At 33.4% G+C, this 20,728-nt stretch overlaps 1 protein-coding gene across 2 annotated transcripts; it reads left to right on the plus strand.

Annotated features, from left to right (window-relative positions):
• The first annotated feature begins 5,974 nt into the window (after window positions 1-5,974).
• Window positions 5,975-11,796, plus strand: LOC126723572 (nudix hydrolase 16, mitochondrial). Of its 2 annotated transcripts, none has more exons than XM_050427135.1 (4): window positions 5,975-6,466; window positions 8,851-8,965; window positions 10,705-10,788; window positions 11,328-11,796. In XM_050427135.1, the coding sequence occupies exons 1-4, from the start codon at window positions 6,396-6,398 to the stop codon at window positions 11,583-11,585; spliced, it is 528 nt and encodes a 175-aa protein (XP_050283092.1). In that variant the 5' UTR covers window positions 5,975-6,395; the 3' UTR covers window positions 11,586-11,796. The 2 variants fall into 2 exon arrangements, with proteins under 2 accessions (XP_050283092.1, XP_050283091.1); XM_050427134.1 differs by lacking the exon at window positions 5,975-6,466 and adding an exon at window positions 7,711-8,543.
• The last annotated feature ends 8,932 nt before the right edge of the window (window positions 11,797-20,728 follow it).

Raw genomic sequence — 20,728 nt, forward strand, 5'->3', positions numbered from 1 at the left:
GAAAATAAAAGTGGTGCTGGAGACGGATGGAGATGATGGTAACAATAATGTTCGTACTTAGTACTGCTTGTATTGGAAATATATGATAATGGGAATTTAGTGTTAATGAAGGTGATGATACTAGAAATGATGACAGTATCAAAATATAGATGATAAGGAATGGGCAAAGGCAGTGGTGATGGTGACACAACTATGATAGTGTTGCTAATTGTTAAGGTAACAGACACTGCTGATAATAATATGAAGATAACGTTGTTATACAGTGACATTAGTTGTGGTATGAAGGTTGTTGTGGTGGTATGAACTATGAAGTGATAGTAATTGTATTGTGGTGGTGATAGTGATAGATGGTGAAGATAATAGTGGCAGTATGACTAGCAAAAGTAAACGTAATGCTTTTTCTCCACAAAAAGAAGAGGGTAAAAGTAAACTTAATGGTCGGAGTAATGGTATGTTGGTTGTGATGGTAATCAATATGATAATGAAAATCGTGGGGAATGGTGATATGGTGATTGTAATGGCAATAAGTAAAAAAGTTGACTGCAAAAACATTATGGTAACGTCAACGTGGTGGCAATATAGTCGTTGTAGCAGCAACTAGCAAAGTAACAATTTGATGGTAGTAGACTAGGTAGTGCCGAGGTGGTGCTAGTATGGTTGAGGTCGAGATTATTGTGGTAGAAAAACACTGATAATAGGTTTCACTTTTCTAGGTGGGGTGAGGTTTATCTCTGATGTGTTGCACATAGGTGATAGGTGAGTGGCGAAGTAAGAACTTTTTTATCAAGGGAAGCCAATGAGTGAAACTTATTTGGAAGGGGGGAGGGCACATTATATGGAAGTATTCGAAAGACGGTGAATTTTCCACAAAATCAGCATATGCTATTGCAAATACCCCCCATGAACCAAATCCTCCCTTCCAGGGACAATGGATTTGGAAACTTGATGTGCTGCCAAAAATTGTAAATTTCTTATGGTTGTGCATAAATAACAGTGCCCCGGTGAAACATACTTTGGCCTCGAGGGGTATCACCAATGACAGCACCTGCCCCTTGTGTAAAACTTACTCTGAAAATATTGGCATCTGCTAAAGGATTGTATATATGCCCGAGATTTTTGGCACAAGATCTGTGTTCCCCCTGCTCTTGTTAATTCCTTTAATAATGATGTAATTATCTGGCTTAGGGACAACTGCCAAAGTAAGGCTTCTCATTCTTCATCTATCCCATGGAGTTATGTCTTTTCTTTTGCTATTTGGGAGCCATGGAAACATAGAAATAGAGTGGTATTTGATAATACTACTCTTAACCCCAACTTACACGGGCAGTGCATCAGTCAAGCTCTGGAGTATTATTTCTGTGTGGGAAAAGCCAAGAATCAGAGAAACATGGTGATTATTCCCATAAGATGGAATAAACCTCCCCCTGGTTGGTGCAAGTTAAATACAGATGGTGCCTCCCTTGGAAACCCGGGGAAGTCTAGAGGAGGAGGGATTATAAGGGATAGTGTGGGTAACTGGATAAAGGGATTCTCGAGATCCATTAGGATTACAACAAGCATCACAACAGAATTCTAGGCCCTTAGGGATGGCCTTCTGCTAGCCACCCAACTCGGTATGCAGAATCTTGAAATTGAGCTTGACACAAAAATTATTGTAGATTTAATTGAATTTGGAAATAGCCCTAATGCATCATATTCTTCTTTACTGGCTGATTGCAGGTCATTGCTAGATAGGATTCCTCTAACTAGGGTGAAGCATGTGTATTGGGAAGCAAATAGATGTGTTGATGCACTTGCTAGGAAATGATGTACTTTGCAGGAAGAATTTGTTATTTTTGATGTACCCCCTTCTGATGTTATAACATCCTTGGTGTGCTTGGATGCTAGTGGGGTGAACTATTATAGTCTTTCAGTCGCTAACTTAGCCATTTTGGCTCTTTAGTTTAATGAAGTTCCCTTGTAACCATATATATATATATATATATATGTTTTTCATTTTTAAGAAAAATTGTAAGGAGGAATAGGTGTTTTTTTAAAACCCTGGGGGCCTCCACCAATGGGTCCAAGGGCATCCTATCTATTGAAATAAAATCCTGTGAAATAGGAGAACTAGGGATTGCGATCTGAACTGCACCATGTGCAATTGCTCTTAATGGCTAAGATTGAAAGTTAAAAAAGGAACTTTTAATTCCAATCCTTGAATAAAAAAATGAAAAAGTTTTTGTGAGAGGAATGAGAGTAACTGCACCTCGTGCAATACCCAGTGTATTGCACAAGATCCTAATTCGGGAACCAATTGTGCATATACCCTCTTACAAAAAAGGCACCAATGAATTTTGAGCTTAATGGTTAGACAATCACAATAGCACGTTTGGTACTTATTAGTTGTTAGACTTGCTTGGGGTAGACTAATTTGAGAACTTTGGTTATATATAACTTTTGTCTATAAATTTGTAGTAATATATGTTTACCCTTCTTTTATGGACAAAAACTGTTAGGACATATGTGATTCAATGTTAAGAACATATGTCATTATTTTATATAATTAGCTAATCCTGTGACAAAACCCACTTTACTTGTAATTGGGTAGATCTAGGATGTGTTTAATACTTCAAGGAACAAGGTTTCAAGTTTAAGTATTAAATCCATGCAAGTCTATCTAAGAATTAATTGAAAAAGTGCTGGATTTTAAAACTCGACAGCTAGCATCTATCGAGATTTAAAAGTGGCTAAAGCCCGTGGCTCGACAGCTAGCTCAATAGATGACTATCTATCAAGGTTTATGAAACTCAGTTTTTCAGAACTGTTTTTCCTCCAACCCGTAAGTATATGTTTGTGCTTTCTTTTCTCACAACCTTAAACATATATAAGAATTATTTTAAAGGCCGTCAAAGGTTACACAAATTGCACAAGTGTAAAGCAAAGTCTTGTTCATGCAAATTGTGACTGAAGACAGAATTTGCCCTAGTTCATATGTTTCTTGAAGAAGTTACTGTGTTTGTACACTGTAGGGTTTTGTGACCAAGGAGCTTCTTGATTTTCATTGTGTGATGAATTGAAGAACTTTGCAGCCAACATCCTTCTCAAGTTGGTGATTAAGTCATGTACTAGATCTGTGCATTTATTGATTAGTCACGTACTGGGAGTCGTGCATTGAAAATGAGATATTGTCATTACAGAACAAGTCCAATAGGGTATTGAGGTAAGAGTTCAACTGTAGGTTAGTATAAGGTACTGGGATTCCTTTATTTGTAACCGCTTGTTTTGATAATAGTGGATTCTCGAGAGTGGTGACCTTAAAATCACCCGGTGGAGTTTTTGCCGTGTAGATTTTCCCCATTTGTAAATAAATCACCGTGTCAATTTAATTTCCACTGCATTTAGTTTAATTGGTGATTTGTTTGTGCTGCCACGCATTTTGCATGTTAATTTGATTAATTAATAAACTTGGTTAATTAATCAATTAATTTATCACAAAGGGTCAATACTTTCTCGGCCTATCAAAAACAAATCTCACAACATTTTTATAATAAGTTGAAGTGTTAACTCACTATAGGTTAAAATAGAGTGAAATAAAATTAGATTGGGATCTATTCATAACTCAAAATTAGTGTTGTGAGAATTTGTTATATCCTTAGACTTTCTTATATGTTTATCATCGGTAGGCCAAAAAAAAAAAAAAAAAAAAAAACTCTGATAAAAGGTAAAAGAGAAATCGTTTTTTTTTTTTTTTTTTTTTTTTGGACAAAACTTAGATACAGTACTTTAAGTGCTGTTTTTTAGGTTTCTTTCTTAAATTCAGTCATGTGGCTACTTAACTAAGAAATACACTTCCATCCTATGAAGAAAAAATTCACATGGCAGAATCTTAAGAAGAGAACTTAAGGAACAACACCTAAGTCCTGTACCTAAGTCTTGCCCTTCTCTTCTATGCTCACTAATTAATTGATTTTGTTTTTGTTAAGTAATATTTTAATGTGTTAACATACAATAAAATTTTGTAATATTTTTTTTGCCTTTCAGTTATTATTATTTTTTTACTTATTTTAAAATATTGTTATAATTACAAGGCATGATTTTTTTAATTTTTTTTTTATAAATAGTAATGTATTTATTTCTTTCGATTACTAATTTTTACCTATCTATAATATATATTCTATAGTCTATAATAATATAAATCTGAAAACATTTTTTTGGTTAACGTCATGATTTTTTGCCACATAAGTTTTGAAAGCTCACAATTTTACACACACACATAATTAAGTTTAAATTATATTCTATATTTAAAAACTTAATTAGAATAACATATCTTATTTTCTTTAAATAATAAATTAGATAGCTCATCTCTAAAAAAAAAAAATTTAAAAGTTTCATATACAAACATAACCATAATCAGTACCTATTAATAATCACCATGATTACCTATATACACTTAATTGAGTTTAAATTCTATTCGATATTTAAACACCCAATTATAATTACATATCATATATTTGTTAAATAATAGAATAACCATTGCACACCATTGGCGTGATGGTCATTCGACAAATTCAAAGTTCTTATGGGGTGGGGAGGGGGGGCAAGGGACATGGTTTAAGTCTTTAGGAGTGAACTTTACACACATATACACTTAGATTACATTAGAGTAGAATTTCTATCTTGCATAAAAAAAATAGAATAGATAATTTCATATACAAAAACAACTATAATAAATACATATCAATAATGACCATAATTATATATTTAATAGTTCCATGTGAAGAAAGATCATTATAATATCCATTAATAACTATCATGATGATCAATTTCAGATTTAATGATATTTAATATACAAATACAATTATAATAAATGACTATTAATAACTATCATAATATCAAATTTTATATTTAAATATAGAATAAAAGAGAGAAATAAACCATTTTTAAAGAAAATTTTTATATTTTATTAAAAATTTTCATGCAATGCACAAGTTGTTGACTAGTATTTATATATATTCTTTATATAGAGTGGGTTCCAGTTAACTCAACTAGCAAATCTCTTGTTGTCGAATAATAGATCTTAGGTTCAATCCATGTTTACATAAAAAATCAATTGGTATCTTGATCTAATGATAATCAAAGAGCAACTATCAAGAGCAGATGTTATAGGCTGAAACCATCTAAAAAAATTATTTATATGACCCAGATAATCAAAATCATATTTCTTTTTATTTTGTTTATGGTTTATTGGAGGTCTAATTTATTTATTTATTCTTTATTAAAGGGTCTTATTTATACTTTGTTGTTATTTTTTGAAAGGAAAAGAGAAGGAAAAAAAAAAAAACTTAGTTTATCTATCGCTCTGTTTGTTTCAATGGAACTTTGTGTATAGATAATTTTTCGTATTCTCTAGTGTTTGGTAGCATTAGAAAAATAAGTTAAAAGAAAACTATATTAAGTTAACAAAAAAAGTATGGCTAATTTTTAGATATTGTTTTCCATTATTTTTTTTTATACAAAATAACTCTATATTACATCAGGTTAAATAAGGGAAGTTATAAAATTATTTTTCAACTTATTTAAGGTTGCCACAAAACATAAGAAAATGAGATAATTTTATAGAAAATATTTTTTTTTAAAAATAACTTATTTTCTAAAAAACATTATCAACCAAACAGCAAATATCTATCCAGTCATGAAGTACCGTTACTACCAACTACTAACACAAAACTTAAATATTATTTTCGTATAAAAAATGTTTGTTAAAAAAAAAAAATTTTGTAAAATTATTTTTTGGGGTGAGAGATAAAACATAAAACAAAGTAAAATAGTAGAATTTAAAAAAAAAAAAATGTTAAAATCAGATCGAAGGGACAAGTGGCCCCACTATAAATCTTTACCGTTTAATCCCACCGTCCCGTTCAAAACGCAAATCCAAACACAGCATGCCTTTTTAAAGTTTGTTATATAAACCCACCATGAGTTTGACTTCGTCTCACCACTTTCCCAATCACCTACAACCAAAACCACAAGCCTCCAAGTGTACCCTCCAATCAAATCCTTCATATCCAAAATAAAATTCCACACGTCCTTCTCTGATTCAATTTCCTCACCATTATACACTGCTCGAAGAACCACCAAAACGACACCCCTCAAAATATCACAATAATATCAACCCACCACGTGATTTTTTTGATTTTTTGAGTTTTTGAAACAAGCCCGCACCGTTGGATCCGAGATTTCTGATGCGACGTCGCATTGTGAATCGCCATTATCGCCGCCGTGGATGGTGGTAGAAGCGGAGGAATTGGTAAATGTTGTTGGTACAGAGAGAGAGGAGAAGAGAGAAAAGAAAAGATTGATTTTCATTGACAAAGAAATCTAGTGAGAGAGAGAGAGAGAGAAAGTGTGTAGTTATGTGTGATTTGGTGGCCCGCACGGGTCGGCATCAGCAGCGCTACGATGCTGGTTGTCGCCTTGTTGCCGGGTATACGCATCGTTTTTTTTTTTTTTTTTTTTTTTTACTTTTACTTTCTCTCTCTTATATATGCATGCATGTGTGGTGTTTGTATGAATGCTCAACTATTTGTATATATGTATGTGTTAATGTTGCTTGATGTGATGTGATGTGGCTTTTGGTTTTGTTGCTGTTTAAGTTTTTAGAATATTGGAGTCGTTTTCAGCTGGGGGGCAATGTGTTCAAAATTGATTTTGTACCTTTTTTTTTTCTTTTTATTTTATTATTTGGATTACCAGTTGCGTGTAGAAAGCAAGTCTAGAGGGCTACTTTTTTTTTTTTTAAAGGAAAAAAAAAGAGTAGAAAAGAGATCTGTGGTGATGTTTTAGAAGTGGGTTTTGGAAGAATATGTGGTTTGGGTGTAAATGAGATTGTTGAGCTTAGGTGTTGTTTGGATTAGTAAATTCCTGCTTTTTTGATTTGGTATTTAGTTTTATGAGTTGTGTTTGGGTGGTGGTAGAAGTTGGATTAGGGAATTTAGATATTGGCTTTGTGGGGAAGCTTGCTGAAAGGGATAGGAGGAGGATGAGGATAAGGAATTTGTTGGTCTGTGGTACAATGGATAAAGTTATTATGGGATGCGATTTAGAATTGGGAAAGGGATGGATTATATTTGAGAAGGACCATGCAAGTGTAAGGATAGGATAGCCTTGTGAAGTCATTTTCTCAATAATGTGAGGTTGTGGTGTGATAGAATAGGTTTTGTTAGTGTGAAGCGAATTTTAGAATGCGATTGAAGAGCTGATAATGGTGGGTGGATGACTTCTCAACAAAAAAAAAAAAAAAAAAAAGAAAAAAGAAAAAAGAAAAAGGAAAGCCAGAGAACACATTTAGGCAATTATTTAGCAATGAATTGTTTCATTGTTCGTGTTTGCGTATCAGCTGTTCTGCCTTTTGTTGTCTGTGTTATTGGAATCTTTGACACCATGAGAAGTGGCAATGACTTGGCTGATAGAATTTTATGAAATAAAACTATTGAATTGGAAGTAGTAGGTTACCCTAATGGTTTTATTCAACTTCATAAACAAGGTGCATTTGGTAAAGGTAAGATTCTCACCACTGTTAAGCGTGATATAACCTTTGAGCAGCTTTGTAGTGAATTTGGGCAACATTATAGTGTAGATGAGATTCTTAGTAGATTATTTGATTGAGGAATGAATACAATGTGTTATGTCCAAGGCAAAACACTTGCAAAAAAATTTCTGAATTTTTTTAATTTTTATAATTAAGAAATAATTTTCTGAATTAAAACACTCTCTACCCTTCTCATTTCTCATTGAATTTATAGGCAAATACAATGCATGATATTCATACAATAATGGTTGGACTACTTCCAACGCAATAGGCAACTTCCTACTTCCTAGGTAGACAACCTCCTATAAACACATATTAGGCTCTAACATTTTCCAACAAGACTCCATAATAATTTTGACCAAATTTAGTGACAAATAAAAGTCACTTGGACACATGAAGAAAATGACGTGTCACCCACATGGCTGCCACATAATCTGTCTCTATGCTCCTGCATCAGAAGGGCAACTTAATCACATGTCCGCACAGTGCCTGCTTGACCCTTTGATATCACTTGCCAATGGTCTACCACCGTAATTAGCACTTATTGATTAAGGGCTAGGGCCAGAAGGAATATAATTGAGGAAAAGAGAATTGATCTGTGACAATTCTTCAAAAGCTTCTTTTAAGAGGGAGGTTGAGGTTGCTCTTGATAATTAGCCTAATTTGTTTAGTTGATAATCCTTGATATCTGCTTAAACAAGTGCCTAGTGTGTCCTTGATATCTGCAGTAGTTTCTGTGAAGTAGCTCTAATGAACATGGAATAGACAGACATTGGAATGCACCAAACACGGTTGATGTGAGATGCCTGTGTGTGCCATCCTTTCTGGGTTGAGCTTGGTTGCACTTGCATGCATATGTTTGTAGGCCATTCATGATCAAACTTATGCCTTATGTGGACCATATGGAAACAGGTTTAATCACATATTCATTGATGTGGAGTCATATGGCAATCTTTGTATCAGCGGGTTGCAGGTTTTGGCAGTGTTTATTTCGCTTCCTTTTGTAGATTTCGTTGAGTATTAAAACTTTAAAGTGTAACTTATTTTAGGTATTCAATGCATACTGGTTGTAATTATTGATTTCCTCTTTCTAATAAAATAGTTTTCTTCTTCTTAAAAAATAAAATTTGTAACAATATAAAAAAGAAGAAGAAAGTTTTATCATAATGTATATATTTTTACAGTTGGGACTTATATTATTGGTTGTAACATTAGGGGTATCGGCAAAAGATTCCTATTATGTTTGGTGCACTGAAGCTAACTGAGCAGATTTATTACAGGTGTATTCCATTTAGGTATAGAGATTCAGATGTGAGTGGCAATTCGAATTCTGAGAAGATTGTTGAGGTGCTTATGATTAACTCAACTAGTGGGCCAGGTCTCCTGTTTCCAAAGGTAATAAGTAGGTTTTTTTTTTTTTTTTTTTTTTTTTTTTTTTTTTTTTTTTCTGAAAATTTACTTTGATGAGAATTGTTATCTATTTTTGGTTCACCTCTCTGCTAGCTTGCTCATTAAAATGTTATGGTCTCTCTCTCTCTGTCACACACACACACACACTGTGGAGATTAATATTTAGGCCAAGTGCAGTACAAGTTGGATTTTTCAATAGGAAATGAACATGCTTTCAAATCAATTTACAGTCTCCAAATTCTTTGCAGAAGTTGTCATGTCACTTCTTGCTTTCCATTTTCCTTATGTTTTTTTTAGCTGCTTGGCTAGTCCAGTTCTTGATTATATGTCCCTTGTCAAAACTTTATTCTGTATGGCTTATGGCAGTTCTATTTGCTGGTAAAATTACATGGATAATATTATGTGTTTCTTGGGAGTGTGAGTGGAGTCCCTGCATATTTAGCTTTCATGCATTATTAGCTTACACTTGCAGTCCCTATAAACTGAAGCTTTAATATTATTGAAGGTTGTTCCATTTGCAGGAAGGCATCAATTTCATTTGTTCCATCCATAGCTTATTGGTGACACCTAAATTTTACTATTCACTCCCAAAATCATGTGTCAAGTTGAATTTTGTGATGCTTTGAAGTTATTTTAGGACCAAAAGTTAATAGGGATGGTTGATAGTGTAATATTTACTTGGTGGTTGATAAGATTGTTTGTTTGGCACTATATCAATTTTTAAGAGTACAATTACCCCTTAGTTATCACTAACCTCTTGGGAGCAATCTTATGACCTTAGAATTTTAGGGTATAGAGGTGGACTAGAACTGAAAAAGGTATATCCTGGGTACTTGTACATTTCAGTTTAGCAAATATTCTGGTTTGTTCTGACTGGGTGAATTGCCTATGAAAAATTTTAAGGAATTTTCCAGTCAGTTTTGTATGAGGCGAAGGACCTTACCCGGATTAGGTCACGGTCCATTGCCTTCATGAAGATGGTGTACTAGAAGTAATCAATGTCAGTTAAACAGGAGAAGGATGTGGAGATTTATGATCAGCCCTGCATGGATTCTATTATGCTTGGCAAATATGCAAGTTCTATTTAATTATAAATAAACCATATTAGAAGGTATTCAGGCGATGACACCCAAGTACATGAGTAGAGGAATGGAAATTGTGGGAGTTTTGTAGATGTTTTGCAGTTGCCAGGCCAACTTAACTATTGGAGAAATGCATGGAGGCCTGCGGCAGTTGATATGTCAACATATGTCAACACTCTAGCTTCTGTCATAGTGTGCTGTAGAACTATATTTTGGAAGGTATTGGGCAGGAAGCTTTTATTCTAAGGAAACTAACTGATCTTGAACCAAATCTCAATATGTAGCAACGCAATTTAAATTAAACCAATATCAAGATTTATGCTGGTGCATATCTGATTGATCATTGATGGTCCCTAACTGATGACGTGTGTTTTTGACAAGTAATAAGAATTTGGGAATTCCTTCATTGAATTCAAAAGTTTGGATTCTTTTTTGGGAAGCAACATGAGATATTTATTTGCAGTTTTTATTGGTAAGTCTTTTTCAAATGTAGTGCAAATTAGCTAGTTTATGATTACTTGGGAAATTCTATTTGGTGTGGTTTTTATAAATATCTGTTATTTGCTTTCCCTACCATCATTTAGAAAGTGGGAGGTGATAATCATACAATTGTTTTCATGAATTGTTCTTTTCCTTTTATAGGGTGGTTGGGAGAATGATGAAACTGTTCAGGAGGCAGCAGTAAGGGAAGCTATTGAAGAGGCTGGAGTTCGAGGGGAACTAATGGTGATTTTGATTTTAATAAATTTGATGTTGTCCTTGTTTTTTTCTTCTTCTTTTTCCATTGAACTTGTATGATATTGTTATAAACCCTTTTGATTATTTTACAGTCACTTAATCTATTGAAGGTCTTGAAGTTGATATGATTTTTATGTTTCAATTGTTGCATTATCAGTTTGCTTAATTCTCCCATGTTTATCTTGGACTGCTTTTTGGGAAGCAATAATATTCTGTTTTTTGTTTGTATATATCTGCCTTGTTAGTTGTGATTGTCGCTTTAGATGCCTACATTTCAATACAGATAAAGCTTTGATTGCTGTTGCAATTATTATTTGTTTGATTACGGAATTTTTTAAAATACAATATTTGGCATCCTAGTCCTAGATTTAGCAAAATGCTGGACAGTTTCCACTCATGTTGTTGTTGACATTTGTTACAGTTTAGCGGAAAGGTTTTAAGAAAATACCGAAAGATATTGCTGCACTTGTTTTGATTACGGCATATTCAAGTTATACATTAAGTTTGTTTCTATTTCCCGTTTTCAGGATTTCTTGGGTTATTATCCCTTTAAGAGTAAAACCCACCAAGATGAGTTCTGCCCAGAAGGTTCATGTAAAGCTGCAATGTTTGCTTTGTTAGTCAAGGAGGAGCTTGAGTCATGGCCAGAGCAGAGCACCCGAAACCGAACTTGGTTGACTGTACCACAGGCACTGGATAGGTGCCGGCATCCATGGATGAGGGATGCCCTAGAGAATGGCTTCTCTAAGTGGCACGCAGGCAAGGACATCTCTGAACACCATTGACTTGCTGGGTGCACATGAAGTAAATGCAAAAGTTAAGGATTACACTGTTATTGTTTTCTCAAGTTTATTTTTCTATTCTTATGAGTGCCTCTCTGATATTTTAATTCAGAGAGTACTCATGTGACTTTAGCTCAAGTTTTAAGTCCCCTCCAAGATGTTCACTAATGTATAACTTGAAAAGTTTAGCCATTAATGTGCCTCATTTCCTACTGATCCACTTGTCGAGCATCTACAGTTGTGGAAAGTCATGAATGTCTTAGCTTGTCCTCAATTTTTGCTTCTGCTGAGTTGGGAAAGTTCTAATTTTGTATATTATTTATTTATTTATTAATATCTTGTTAACATTAAAGGGATACTAGTTTTATTTTTCATAGTATATTTAGTCTTAAATTATAGCATATTTTTAATTATTGAATTCTAAACTTCTATGTTTCATACGTTCCCCCAAGCTGAATCTCTAGTTCTCTTAGTATTATGTGATTAAGATTTGACGAAACCAGCAAGACATGAGGAATTCATTTTGGGTGGATAGACCATTGGACATAATTGCCTTAGTCTACCCAAAGTACCAAATAATTTATCAAGTAGTTCAAAATTACAATCTTCCATTTGATATGGTCCAAGTATAAAATAAGAAAATCAATTAAAATCTAATAGAGCTGTTGAAATGAGCTAGAAGATTACATGGCGTATATAACCTGTTGGCATGGTGACATGTGTTCACTTTCAATCATATGTCATTATCCCAATAGGTCTTGCTCACATAACACAAGTCAATATATATAATAAAGAAATATTGTTAAGTACTAACATTAAAAATTTTGACTAAGTTTTATTGATTCTTATCTAAACCTACTACTAAAATCAATATTTTAATTAAAAAACCCAATGAAATCAATATCTTAATTAAAAAAAAAAATCAAGTAGTGTCACACTTTTTATAGCTGGTGGTTATTTTACCTTTTTATTTTTATTTTTTCACTCTATTTGAATGTTGGGGAAATAAACACAATGTACATGCTCAAATATGTTATATTAACTATTCATTCATTTTAAATAAAATTACTTTTCATATAAAAGTTAAGTTTTTTTTTTGGATAAGATATAAAAGTTAAGTTGAAATAGGAAAACCCTCTTATTTATACTAGTATATAGTATAGATATTGAAATTTTAATTTTTAATCCTTGGTATAAATAATTTTTTTTACCTATTTCTCACAAACCCTAGCCTATCTCATCGACACTTTACACACACACACGCACGAAAATAGCCACTTTCCCAATAAATTAACTTTAAGCCCGAATAGAAAAATAAGGCCCATGACATAGCCCATACCCAATCCAAATTCTTTTTCCTTTCTTTTTGAACAACCTTAATTTTAATTTTTTTTTCCACTATTTATAATTCCTATACATAATACATTCCCCCGGACCATTTTTCACTCTTCCATTTGAGTTTCTCTCCTCTCTCTTTTGCTCGTTCTCTCTCTCACCCTATATTGCTATCTCATTGACATCATTTTTTCCTCTCCGATCGCACCGATCAGATGTGAGTTCTCTTTGCTCTCTCTACAATTTGTTTGCTCTCTCCTTCCATGATCTTTATTGGATTACTCATTTGTTTAAAAGTTCTGATTTAGAGCCCGTTTGGATAGGCGTTTGTGCGGAACAAACGCGCGTTTTTGGAAGAAAACGCAAAACAATATGCGTTTGGTTCCACGTTTTCAGCAAAATATGATTTCCAAGATGCCAAGAAATCACGTTTAAGAACCGTGCCTTTAACTAGCTTTTTATGAAAACGCTAGTTTCAGGGTCCGTTTGGATTGAGCTTATTTTTGCTGAAACTGAAAACACTGTAACAAAATAATTTTTAAATGTGTGAATAGTATCGTGAGATCTATTTTTAATGAAAAAGTTACTGAAAAGTGAAATTTGTGGGTCCATAAATAATGTACAAATGCACTGTTCACAGTTGATTTAGTCAAAAAATGCGGCTAAAAGAAAAAAAAAAAATTCAGAAAATGCACCGCTGGATTTAGCGAAAAACGCTGAATCCAAACGGGTACTCAATCTCATCACTCAAAAGCAGCACAAATGTTTTAGGGGTCTCAATACCTTAAATACCCTAAAGTATTTGCTTAATAACAAATTTATCAACCCGTAAAATTCTCACCTGTGTCTGATCTGACTCTCCAGCGCTTGCAACTTCTTGGCACAAGTTGTTTTGCTGGAATGAATATCATGCGACACACACTAGAAGCTGCGAGAATGAGTCCAATGGTGAACTCTGCAAATTATTTGGTTAAGAAGAGACCCACTGCTCTTTCTCTCTCCCTTTATTTGGTCTCTTCACTTTTTAGAATTTTTACTTCCCTCTTTTGTGGTTGATATTGATTAGCAACATATATGATACTATTACTCTATTTAGTTGTCATCAACTCTGTAATGGCGATAATATAAAAAAATAATAATAAAAAGCTTTGTAGTAGGGCACAGTCGCACAGGGGAAGTGACGGTATTGGATAACTGTGTTAACATGCTTAGCATGGACTACATTTAAAATAATAGTATATCCTTACCATCAAAATTAAGTACTTTTTGGTAATTTGCTCCCACAACAAAAAATTTATAGTTTTCAAACTGCAATTTTTACAAGTTTTAACAAACGTTTAATTGTGGTTTTCAAAACTGTGTTTTCAAAATGCACGTTTTAAAAACAGTTTATCCAAACAAGTCCTTAGCATTACAACCAAAACGATTGCTAATGTGCCTAACTGATTTTTTAAGACTTCGATAGAGTGGATGAAAGCTTCGGGGATTTTTTTCATTTCAAACTTCTCTGAGCCCATTGATCTTTGTAATTTTAGAACTATAATTTAACTTTCAGCTAGTATACTCCCAGTGTAATTGATGACTTTGCTAATAAGATTTTATTACTTATCAAAAAATAAAAATAAATTTGCCTAACTGATTTTGGTGTTTTTAATGCCCTAAATTGTGTAATTAGTTTTCTCATGGTGTTTCTGTCTGAAGAGTGTTATGTGTGGCAAATATCTTTATTGGGGGATTTGTCTTGTTAATTTGTTTTGGCTATGTTAGGGGTTTATAATATTTGCTTCATGTGTTTGAGGCTTGGTAAATGTTTAAGATGAGTACTGGCTGTGGCTTAAATTTAAAGAGAAAATAGCTTTTTTGAACTACTTTCAGGTTAGAGGAATTAGTTTGGTAAACTTCTTCCTTTGTTTGGAATCTAGCTCTTTTTTGCCAATTGTGGACCCTATGGAGGGAACGGAATCATTGTACATTTGACAGTGTGGAAGTCTCTGTTGTTTAGCTGAAATCAGTTTTTATAATGTAATTGTTTGAATGGTCTCATTTTCTAGGCTCTGTTGAGATACATGGGATAGTTGTTCTACTTTAATAGAGATTAAGTACTTATAAAAAATTACTAACACATGCTTCGCTTGTACAGGTTTGGCGAGGTGATAACAGTTACAATTTTGAGAAATTTGCTGGGGAATTTGATAGTTCGAGTGATGACTCAAGTGGGAAGAGAGATCCTTCCAGGTCTTGCATTTATATTTTGATGGAATACTGTCCAAAGACGCTAGGAACAGTATTCAGAGAGGGAATTAGTGAGGAGATTGCTTTGAGATATTTTCGACAAATTGTCGAAGGATTGGACTATATTCATAGTCAAGGTTTAATCCATCGAGACATATGCTCTCAAAATCTATTTTTCGATTCTAAGAAGCAAATCAAGATTGGAGATTCAGACTAGGTGTGGATTGTTATTTTAATTTATTTTTTAAGAATAAATCTTAGGCAAATATTTATATATCACCAATTTTTTTATTTCATGGTTCTAACTAGTTTGTATTATGCAGCAAAATTCATGGAGGTCAAAGATGGAGAATTTGGGGTACATAGTTCAAATGATTACGGACACCACTTTTATAAAAGTCCAGAAGTGATGAAAAATTCCTGGATTACTCAAGTGTCGGATATCTACAGCCTTGGAGTTTTGCTGTTTGGACTATTATATCCCAGTAAAACAGAAGCGAGAAGGATAGAAAAGCTGAATGAGTTGCACAAAATTCTTACCTTTCCTAATGATTGGAAATATCCTGATCTTATCTCACTTGATGTCAAAAGATTAGGATATTTCCAATCATCTGGAAAGGTAAGACTTTTGTGCAATGCATTCAGCTTTTCTATCCTTCTCGCTTCCGTTTCACTGGGATAAAATAGTCCAAACAGCAAAACTCCCAGGCTGTAGATATCCGACTTTTGAGTAATCCAGGAATTTTTCATCACCTCTGGACTTTTATAGAAGTGGTGTCCGTAATCATTTGAACTATGTACCCCAAATTCTCCATCTTTGACCTCCATGAATTTTGCTGCATAATACAAACAAGTTGGAACCATGAAATAAAAAAATTGGTGATATATAAATATTTGCCTAAGATTTATTCTTAGAAAATAAATTAAAATAATAATCCATACCTAGTCCAAACTCTCCAATCTTGATTTACTTCTCAGAATCTAAAAATTGATTCTGAGAGCATATGTCTTGATGGATTAAACCTTGACTATGAATATAGTCCAATCCTTCAACAATTTGTCGAAAATATCTCCAAGCAATCTCTCACTAATTCCCTCTCTGAATACTGTTTTCAGTGTCTTTGGGCAGTTGTCCATTTACAGCAGACATATTGACTCTAGTGTAAGCAGATGATGTTTAAGTTCAACAGCTTAAGGAAGAGAATCTGCAACTTAAAGAAAAATTACGACGGGTAGAGGTATTAAACTTGATAATTTTAGGTGAAAAAAAGAAAAATACTAAAAATTATTTATTTTTCATCTTCTTCTAGGTTGACACGTATATGGATGTGAGAGAAACACGCTTTCCCAAAAGGCCCTACTCTTTTTGAATGGTAAAATCGTACTCTTTTTTTATTTGTCTTGCTCACGCTGTTGGCTCTACTTCTGTTGTGTTTCGTATTTGCTTTTTAATTTTTCATGCTTTCTTTGTGGCAGTTGTATTGAGTTTTTTGGGTTGTATGGCTCTTGCTTTTCATAGTTTTCTTGGGAGGAAACAGCATTAACGACCTCTGAGGTTCAATTGTAACTCACTTTTCTTTAGTTGTGTTAGCAAGCTTATATGGTTGTCTTAGTGAATCCTTAGAAGTTGGTTCTGTAGTTATGTTATGTTTGCTGGAAGCTTTGTCTGAGATACTGGTACTGTAGCTTCATGCTGCTAGCTTAGGTTGGTTGTTAGTTGCTGGTTGAGTCTCTGATGCTGGTTCAGCAATTTTTCTTTTTCATCTGTGCTATAAGTAGATTAGTTTTATCAAATTTGTGTGGCTTGTTCTATTGGTGATTTGCTTTATCTATTATATCTGTATGGAACATGCGTTGCATATCTGTTGTCTGCTTACTGCTCTGTATTTGGGATAAGCATCTCCGGTAGTATCAGTTGTTTTTTGCTAATAGAATTTCTGAATTATCAAAAAATTGAGTTGGTCTCTGAGGAAGTTGCTATGTTTATGTTTTGCATCATGAATTATGATCTTTACTTGCTGGCCAGGACTGAAAAAATTGTTTGTTAGCCTGATAAATCATACAAGGTAAATGTTCAATGATGGTGCTGCTTTCAAGATCATATCTGGTGTAATCAACATTATCAAGTCAGAGCTTTGAAGAATTATGCCCTAGAGTTGTTTCTTGTGCTGATATTCTGGATTTGGCAGCCAAAGATACTGTTTTTGATAGGTTATAATACTTGTTCAGCCGATGACTGTTTTTAGTTGCACTATATTTTCATATGCTACAATTGTACTCTCTAATGTCTGGATTGGTTTCAAACATTTGGATGTTACTTTTTAGCGTCAGAATCTTTCATTCCTATACATATGATTTGGCAGCCAGAGAGAGTTTTACTATGTGTAGTCATAGTACTTGGTTAGCCAATGACTGTTGTATGCACTTTATGGATTCTCTATTCATCTGCTACAGCTGTACTCTCCAAAGTCTGGAGTGGTTTGAAATGTTTGGATATTACATTTTTAGCAGTAGAATCTTCCGTTTCTATACACTAATGATGCTCATATGTATGTGAGATAACTTCAGCTCAGGAAAATAGCCATTAGATGAGACTTGAGAAATGTCTTAAATTTTTCAATGTTGCAACGTTAAAGTCCTCCCACCAACCTCATACAAAGATACACTTATGGAAAAATGAAATTTGTATGTTTTGAATAGATCTGGCAGGTGATTCCACCACTTTGCAAAACCAAGAGCATAAATAAACATGTCTACAGGATATAATTCATGGTTATAGAGAGTAGGACTACTTGTTACAGGTTAGGTGCACTTGCAGCTTCAAAATTTGCATTTCACCATGCACCGTACACAAGCACAAAAAAAAGGGGGTGAATATCACGGTAATACATGGTTAGGTGCACTTGCAGACATATGTATATCATTACATTGCATAACGAAAAGCATAATAGTAATATTTCTATTTCTCCTCCTCCTTTGCCTTTGACTTGCCCTAAAGGATTGGTTCTGTTATAATGAGTTAATGACCAGTCCTTATACACTTAATATCCAGTATTAACAATCTCATTCCTATAGGTATTTATTTCATCAAACACCAAACCCCACACCACCTAACTCATCCCCATCACTAGAATCATGCCCTTTATCCCAGTCATTCTCATCATCATTGTTAGGACCGCCCTCATTAGTGTTTCTCTCAGTTGCCTCATGCGTCAATGGTCCTTGTGGAGATAGTATAACTCTGACAATATAAATTGAAATATAGGTCTTCCCTTAATGACGCCTAATCATCTCCATAACATCAGCATCGCTACTTGTTAAGCATATTATCTCGACTACCTCCCAGTTTAGCATTGGAGAAAAAATCACTTTTTTTATGCATACTCCTCTAATATACACTATTTCATAAGATGGTAGACTTAGTCGCCATCTACAGAAATAGGATAATGCTTTCTGCTCTGTACCTGTTCTGTTTTTTGTTTGAATGAAAATTCAGTTTCAAAAAAAGAAAAAGAAATAGGATGATGCAAAGCAGTTCGATTGCCAATAACTTATATGAGCCACATATGCATGAAACAAGAACAAGGTATATAAACTCAAAGTACAAATGATGATAATAATAATCTATATAATACAAAAATACAAAAAGTACAAGTAATGATAATAATATATAATATCTAAAAACTGAAGCACACATTTATTGTTGCTACATTCTTATTGAGCCTCATTAGCATGTATCATTTTGGTCAACTTTTGGTCCTCTTCGGTCCATTCAATCCATTTGGTCCATGTCCACTTGGTCCATTCAGTCCATTTGATCCATATAGTTCACTTCAGTCCATTTTAGTGTACTTATTTAAGAATGGGAAAAGACAGGATTGGGTTGAGAGTACTTGTTCTAAATATGAATTTATTTTAATATAAATCTGAAAATGTAATAATAATAATAATAATAATAACAAACACAAAGTACAAAGTAGAATGTAAGTATAAAGCTAACAACAAGGTTTGTGCATTCAAAGACTACAATAGGCACCACAAAGCTTGATAAGGAGTAGCTTAGTATACAAATAACATCGAGTTAAAGAATACTATAAAATGGGTCTACCAAGTGAGTTCTAGTTAACTTAATTAGTAATTTTTTTTTTATGCTTGAATAAGAAATATGAGATTCAATTCCCACCTAAACCAGAAACCAATTGTTGTCTTGGTTTGATGATAAAGAGCACAATCATCAAAAGCGAACATCATAGGTTGAGACTCTATATATATAAAATATAAATAAATAAATAAAAGGTTGCACTAATGGACAATAACACAAAGCATATAGCTAGAGAGATTGAAGTATAGTTGAAGTAGAGAGAGAGAGAGAGAGTAGAGAGAGAGAGAGAGAGAGAGAGAGAGAGATTACCAAAGCAACACTATCTTGATGATGCAACCATGAATGATTAATTTATTATAGAGAGAGAGAGATTACCAAAGCAACACTATCTTGATGATGCAACCATGAATGATTAATTTATTATAGAATTACTTTGTAAATTTACCAAGGCAAGAATTACTTTATGGGTCTATTAGTAAATTCCGAATTGAAGAAAAAGCTATGTAGTTTTAATGTTTTAAAGGTTTAGGAATGAGTTATTCATTTTTTATTTAGTTAAAAATAGTTTTTTTATTTGAAAATTAAGGGTGTTTTAGTAGTTTAATTAAGTCTAGTTTTTTCTAGTAGTTTATGTGTTAGCTTTCAAGAGTTAATTTGTTAGATTTCAAGAGTTAAGGTAACAATAGGCCTTGTGAAGATGGTCTACCTCCAACAATATAAATTGAAATATAAGTCTGTGTTTGGTATTGGCTTAAAAAACCTATTTTTTTTTACTATTCAACTTATTTTTGCTACTATTCATGGGTCCCATTGTACTTTTTAGTATTATTCATGGGTCTCACTGTACTATTTCAGCTACTTTTTAGCTTTATTTATAGTACTTTCAGTAATTAGTTTCAGCTAAATAAGTTGTTCCTAAACAAGCACTAAGTCTTTGCTTAATGACGCTTAATCATCTCCACTACATCAAAGCGTTGAAGCAGATGTATCCCAAAAAAGCTCTTGGACCCGATAGTATGCCCCTTTTGTTTTATCAACATTATTGGTCTTTAGTTGGTAATTGTGTTACTAGCATTGTTTTCTATTTTCTTAATCATGGTATTATTCCTCCAAAATTTAACGAAACATACGTAATGCTCATCTCAAAAATTAAAAATCCCACAAAGATCACCTAGTTTCGGCCCATTAGTCTTAGTAATGTTATCTCTCAGATTGCATCCCAAGTTCTAGCCAATAGATTAAAGCTTTTATTTCCAAATATCATTAGTGAAAATCATAGTGTGTTTATGTCTGAGCACCTTGTTATTGATAATGCGTTGGTTACTTTTGAAACAATGCATCATATTAACCAAAAATAATGGGGAAGGTGGGCGAGATGGTCGTCAAGCTTGATATAAGTATGGCTTATGATTGGATGGAATGAGGTTGTTTAGAGAAAATTATGCTCAAGATGGGTTTTTTCATGTTAAATGGGTCG

The sequence above is a fragment of the Quercus robur genome, chromosome 4 (assembly GCF_932294415.1).
Source record: "Quercus robur chromosome 4, dhQueRobu3.1, whole genome shotgun sequence".
NCBI classification, from domain to species: Eukaryota; Viridiplantae; Streptophyta; class Magnoliopsida; order Fagales; family Fagaceae; genus Quercus; species Quercus robur.